The following is a 6,619-nucleotide window of genomic DNA, read 5'->3' as shown; positions in this document are numbered from 1 at the left end:
CCCGTGTCTGAGCCTGCACGGGGCGGGGGGCCGGGCCCGCTAGCTCGGGCCGCCGGGGCGGGGCTTCTCTTCCCCCGCCGCTCACCCAGGGCCCGGCAGCTGGAGCCGGGGAGGACGGGGCCGGGGCCGCCGCCCGGGGCTGACGGCAGACATCGCTCGCGCGTGCTGGGGGCGGCGCGCGGTGGGTTGCGTGGGCCGGGGGAGGCGAGGGCTGAGCGGGGGGAGGCGGCGGCGGGACTGGGGCTCCACCGGCGGGAGCGGGGCTCCAGCGCGGGTACCCACCGCCCGGCTCGCTCCCCGGTGCCTCCGGCCCGCCCGGGGCCGGCGATGGGGAAGCGTTAGCGGCCGGAGAGAGGGCTGGGCCGGGCCGGGCCGGCGGCGCGGTGCGGTGTCCCCGGCGGGGCTGGTGTGGGGGACCTGCCCCCCCTCTCGCCGGGAAGCCCCTGACTGACCGACCGACCGGCGGCGGGGCGTGCGCGCCCGTGTGGTCCCGTCCCTCGCCGCCTCCTCCCGCCAGCGGCCGCCGCTGCGGTGGTTACCGCCTTCTCCTGAAGATGAAGAGGCGGCAGCTGCTGCTTCTGGGTCTGGCTGCTGGGGAGAAACCGGGATAGAGGCGCCAAAAAAAAAAAAGAGGAAGAGAAGGAGGGGGAGAGAAAGTCGCCACTCTCCGGCCGGCGCAGCGGCAGCTGGGCGTGTTTCTCACCTTGCTCCAGGGGAAGGCACAGGGAAGCGAGGGACGCCGGCGGGAAGCCGCTCCCCTGCGCCGAGGGGGGGAGGGAGGGAGGGGGCAGGATGTGGGGGGGGGGCCGGCACCGCCACGGGCCGTGGGCGAGAGCCTGCGCGGCGGCGGCAGCGGCGTGCGAGCGCCCGCGGCGGCCCTGAGGCGGGCGGCGAGGATGGTGAAGGGAGGGAGAAGTCCCGGCAGAGATCTCGCACCGGCGGCGAAGCTTCCCGCTCCTCCTCGCCCTCCCCAGCCTCCCTTCCGCACGGCCGCCCGCCCCGCGGGGCTGAGGCGTTGGGGAGCATGAGGCGGCGGCGGGGACCTGTTGTGTAGGGGGAGGCGGGGGTTAAGCGCGGCGGCGGCGCCGCCCGGGGCGCGGGGCGTGAGGCGGGGGAGCGGTTCGGCGGGGAGGGAGGATGAGGACCCGCTCCCGAGGCGCTGGTGTCTGTCGGGGACCGGCCCTGCCCCGGGCTGCCGCGGGCTCGGGAGAGTCCCCTTCGGCGGAGCCGTGAGGGGGGAGAAGGGCCCGCGGGGAGCCCTGCGCCCCCAGGGCTGCGCCGAGCGGCGGCCGCTTCCCGCTGAATTGCGGCTTCTGGAAGAAGAGAGCTTGGAGTGTTTCTCGGAAGCTGGAGTAGCAGCCTGGTTTCTTTCTTGCTTTTTTTTTTCCTTTTTTTTGGCTTAATGAGTTACGCGTGTCTCTCGAGGGAACGTTTTAGAAATGGTCATTTTTAGCAGTGAAATCCGCTGCGCAAAGGAGGATTATAACAAATCTCTATGAATGATAGACTCGATTGCTAAACCTTGCCTTGACCAACCTTCTGACCCTCGGAGAGATCTCTCAGGGTGTGCGTGGGAAGGGGAAAAAAAACCCTCCCATTTGAAAATAAACTTGAAAAAAAGACTAATTTTTTTTGGACAGCCTAACTGCTTTATAATTACTTTTTTTTTTTTGTCTTGTTTTGTGATAAGTTGTTTTAAAAAGGATTGTCCTACATGGTTGTTTTGTAACTGGTGGAGGAAGGAAGGAAGGAAGGATCCCTCTCAAGCGTTTCTGATATGACAGCTTTGGTTTCTGAAGAGTTAACTGGTGCTTGCATGATACACCTATTGCTAGTCTGGTAGCAGACTTTTCATCTTTTTATTTGCTTTTTTTAATTAACTGGGGCTGGTGGAGAGGGTTATCTTGGTGAGAAGAATATTTGCACATATATATATATATTGTATATATTTTTGGTGGGGTTCTCCCCACATTTTACTCTCTCTTGATGACACCTGGAGGTGGTAGTGGGCCCATGAAAGACTGTGAATACAGTCAGATCAGCACACACAGCTCTTCGTCTCCCATGGAGTCTCCCCATAAGAAAAAGAAATCGGCTCCCAAGAGAAAATGGGAGGTTTTTCCTGGAAGAAACAAATTCTTCTGCAATGGGAGGATCATGATGGCTCGCCAGACTGGAGTCTTCTACCTGACTCTTGTTCTCATCTTGGTCACCAGTGGACTCTTCTTTGCATTTGAGTAAGTGACATTGAAGTCTTCATTCCTTCTCTTCCTCTAGTTATTTTCTGGCTGAAAGCAAAGAAACATGTTTATCCAGATGTTGTAGAGAATGCTGAGTGAATTCAGCTAATGCTGGTTTATATAAATGAAAATATGATCTGATAACATGCTGTTTTGGTTATCATGCTCTGTAGAAGACAGAGGTTTGAGGATTAAGGTTGTAGTGCTTTTATACCACCCGCTTCCAGGTGTTGCTGATGTTGCAAGAGGGAGTGTAAACCAGCAGGTTTGGGATGGTCAGGAAATGATGTAGCTTCTTGTTTGTCAGTTGCTCTGCTGAGAATCAAAACTGGCAGGTGCAAAAGTACCGACCCTTTGTCACAGAACTGCATGCAAGAAAAGCAGTATCTTTCATTAGTTTATGAATAAGGCCTGTTTTTTTTCTCTTTAAGTTGTTTAATAGCTTGTAGATGAGAATTCCAAGTTAGTAAAAGGAAAAAAAAAAGCTGTAAAATTTTGCATGTACCTAGCTTTCCACCACTAGGTAACAGCATTACTTTCCGTTTGTGATGATAACTTGTATGTGAGTTTGGTCTTCGTTCAAGCTATGTTTGTTTTGGAGGTTTGGATTTTTTTTAAGCAAGGCTTCTGGTGTCCTAGGGCTTTTTTCCCTGTTGCTCAGAATCTTTAGGAGTCTTTTTATCTATATAAAGTGAACTCACAGTGACATTAAATCAAATATACTGATTTTTGCACTTATGTTGGAGTGGTTAAATTAACTATTCATGGTGGTAAAGAATTAGGCACTTGATATAAACAATACAGTTTGACTTTTATTCACTTTTTTTAAAGCACCGAGTACAAAGGTGCTCACACTGCTAAAACACTTGCTATAGTAATAATTGAATTCTTTTTAAAGAGTTAATGCTACTTTACCTGTTTTAAGCTATTGTAGCTTGACTTGTGGTTTGTGGCAGGAAAAAAATTTTCAAATTCCATATACAACTCTTGCTATTTTCTTGACTAGAAACTATTATTTATAAGTAAGCTTCAGTGCTGCCTCTGGAAATTCTGTGTGCTTTGCTAAGTGATACAGTTGAACAACAAAGGTCGTTCATTACTTGGCATCTTCAAGGAAGAGGATAGTGCCATTAACAAACCCTAAATTGTATCAGTGAAATGCAGAGCATCTTAACATACTGGTAGTAGTAAAGAAGGTAAAAATGCTCAGCAGGTAACCTCTGGCTAAATATATATGTGAGCTCAGCAGATGAATTGTCTTTAGTGGACTCCAGATTACTTTAGAGGGATTTATTAATGGTAAATCTTCTGCAGACGTTCTGAAGCCGCTTGAACACCCTTTGAGTAGTTGAAATAATGCAGTCAGTGATGCTATGCATGTGCTGCAAGTGTGTTAACTTCCCTGGTTTTAAAGAGGTATTAAAGGTGTAACCTGATAGTATTGCATCAAGACTGGGTGCTACTCTCTTCTGTTTGCCATGATTAGGCCTAGTTTTGGAAAGCTTTTCTGTGTGGGCTGACGCTTGCATCTGTGTGCGGTCTCATCACCTTCGGCAGAGCCTCTGAAGGCAAGCTCTGGACTTCCCGCAAATACCTGAATGTAAATGTAGGATCAAAACTGTAATGTTTTATAACCATGATTATGAAACTCATTTATTAAGCCACCATTTACCGTTTACTTACACGTTTTAACACTTTGATCCTTCAGAGAGAAATATTCTCTGCTGCCGCATTATTCAAAACTGCTAAAGCAGAATGAGCTGCTAGCTGTTCATCGCCTTCTGATTTCATTACTACTGTGAGTTATGTGCTCTATCAGAGTCTATAACACTACAGCTTCTATCATGTCTTTGAGCTTATTTGTAGTGTAACTGTATGTGATGGACAACATTTTTAGTCAAGCTACATTTTGATATGAAATCGGTGCTTATTCTGACAGTCTTGAAGCAGGGAAAAATCTCGGGCTTTATATAACTATATAAATTCTGTGTGTGTGTACTGGCCTTGAGTCATTCTTGTATCACTTGCACTCTCCTTTTACGGAAAATCAAAGTAGAGGGTGGCAATGATATTTCATTTTTATAATAATAAGGTAGATTTTAGTCTTTAAAAAGCACTTGCACTGGAAAACTATTACTCATCCTCTGCAGGATAATTTAAAAACAAACCTTAAGACTATGAGAATGTTTGTGATGTTTGAACTGTAGAAGGTTGTTAATGTTACTAAGAGGGATGTCTCTGATTAAAAAGCATTACTTTGCAGCGGTTTCTAACTGCATCTCTTCGTAGTAGACTGAAGTTACTATTTATTGATCAGTTGATAACGTCTTGAGTTGTTAAGAGTATGACTTACATTATTTGGCTGATTTGGTTATGATGCTCCTCGTTAACCAGCTATTTAGAGAATATGACCGAAATATGTTTCAGTCATTCGTGTACACCTGGGGCAAAGTGATTTTTAAATGGGCATGTGTCTGAACCATAAGGTCAAACTGTCGTTGAAGAGGAAGATACCCTGTATGTTCTTGGAATTGTTTGGTCTTTTCACTACAATTGAAATAAATGATTTTGTTCCCTTTGATTTTGGAAATTGGAAAATAAGTACTCGTGTTCCAAGTCATTCCCTGGTTTCAGGCCGTGAAGAGGGGGGAGTAGGAAAGAGATGACTTTGACAGATAATTCCTGGGAAAGCATCATGCTAACGTAAACACTTGTCCTTTATCCTTTTGGCTTCATTTGTTCCTCCAACATGATTTCCCCCCCTCTTCCTTTTATTTTGCTCTTGACACCCATTCATCCAGAGCTGTATCTCATGTGCTTTGGAATCCTCTCCAGGGGAGAAATACATTTCTCTGAATCAACAAATCCTATCTCTCCAAAAGCAAACATATGTCATACGTCTTGACCTGTACAGCTTTTGGCATTGAACCATGCCTTTGTAATCTTTGTTTCTTCATATTTATGCTTCTGTGCTTTTTCCTGCCTACTTTTTCCAGCTCCTGCTTTTGGCTGGTTTTATTCCTTTCTCTCTGTTGACTTTTATCTCTCATATACTCCAACTACATCACCACTTCTTCCTTTTATCATTTCACTGTTCTCTTTCATTTTCAAAGAGGTAAGCCAGAATTTGCTTAAAAGAAAAACAACAAACCATGAGCTTTCAAGCAGGTGAAGTATTTATAATTCCTGCCTCCCTCCCCTTCCAAAGGAAGAGAATGCAAATAACAAGCACTTTTATTTCTGTAACCTGTCTATTAAATGTAACATGAATTATTGTGAGCACTTCTGGGTCCCAAGAGGGATGCTGTGCTTGAGGTAATCTTAAAAATTATCCCTATTTTTGAAATGCTCAAGTGAGGCACCACAAATTACTTAATTTGTCTTTGAAATTTGGGTATGTTATTTTATCCTGGAAACATATTTTCTAACTCTAACCTCATGATATTTAGCTGTTTTTCTTTTTTCTTGCAAATTTGACTTTGTGTTGCACTTCCTTTTTTTCCTTTGCCCTGCCCCATTACACAGACATACATATTTTTTAAAACTATTCAGTGCTCATGTAGAAGTAGCTGCATGAAAAGCTCGGTAAACAAATTCCTTTCCCCAGAGCAAAGATAGCATCCATAACCGAAGGGCAGATCTCACTGCTGTACCTAGACAGTTCAACCACTGTATTTACATATATGTAAAGTCCTTTATTGGTGCAATAAAGAAAGGCAAAACTAAGGCACTTCATACTTACTGTTTTTATTCAGCTATGTATGCATACTCAAAAGAGAAAACAACCCTTCATGCCTGTGGTCATTTGGGGTACTGTTTTTGTGGGTTACAGGAAAGCAAAATGGAGGCTGACATTTAACACAGTAGGATACATAAAACAGATATCTTGTTGCTAAATGGCAAGTCTTGTATGGATGCACAAGCTCTAGGGGTTCCAGGGTGGTGGTAGATGAGCTTGGCTGCTTTGCTACTGTGAGTTAACGCTGCCCCTTTGTGCCAGCCCACTTCCTTCTTGGACTTCACTGCACAGGTAGCAGGAGGGAACACGTCTGCACCTGAGCTGCTTCAGGCAGGCACATTAAACTTCCCCTAAAAAGGTGGGTTTAAGTGAAGATGCCGACTGAACTGAATTGACTCAGGCACAATCATGCTTTCTTCTGTCAACTCAGTTGCAGGGTGAGTGGCTCTGGAAGAAGGTTGGAGCAGATGGTAGGATGCCGGAAGGGCTGAAGCAGTGCGGCTTTTTTGTCTGTAAACGTGAGTCAGAGCCCTGTCACTTCTGATACCATTTGACACTTGCACTGATTCAACGAACTGGAGATTTATTTTTTTTTGAGCTAGTTAACACTTGATTTTTGTGAGCATTTGTGTAATTGCAC

The 6,619-nt window shown here is 46.4% G+C and overlaps 1 protein-coding gene across 5 annotated transcripts in view; it reads left to right on the top strand.

Moving 5' to 3' along the window:
• Positions 1-866: 866 nt before the first annotated feature.
• ZDHHC14 (zDHHC palmitoyltransferase 14) overlaps positions 867-6,619 on the top strand; it is a 116,421-nt gene continuing 110,668 nt past the window's right edge. The window contains exon 1 of one of the 5 annotated variants that reach the window (XM_074862770.1): positions 867-2,237. In XM_074862770.1, the coding sequence (XP_074718871.1) occupies positions 1,987-2,237 (251 nt within the window). In that variant the 5' untranslated portion in view covers positions 867-1,986. The remainder of the gene's footprint in view (positions 2,238-6,619) is intronic. The other 4 variants (XM_074862767.1, XM_074862765.1, XM_074862769.1 and 1 more) reach the window with 4 other exon arrangements.

The sequence above is a fragment of the Strix uralensis genome, chromosome 3 (assembly GCF_047716275.1).
Source record: "Strix uralensis isolate ZFMK-TIS-50842 chromosome 3, bStrUra1, whole genome shotgun sequence".
Lineage (NCBI taxonomy): Eukaryota > Metazoa > Chordata > Aves > Strigiformes > Strigidae > Strix > Strix uralensis.
This window is presented reverse-complemented; position numbering and strand designations above follow the sequence as displayed.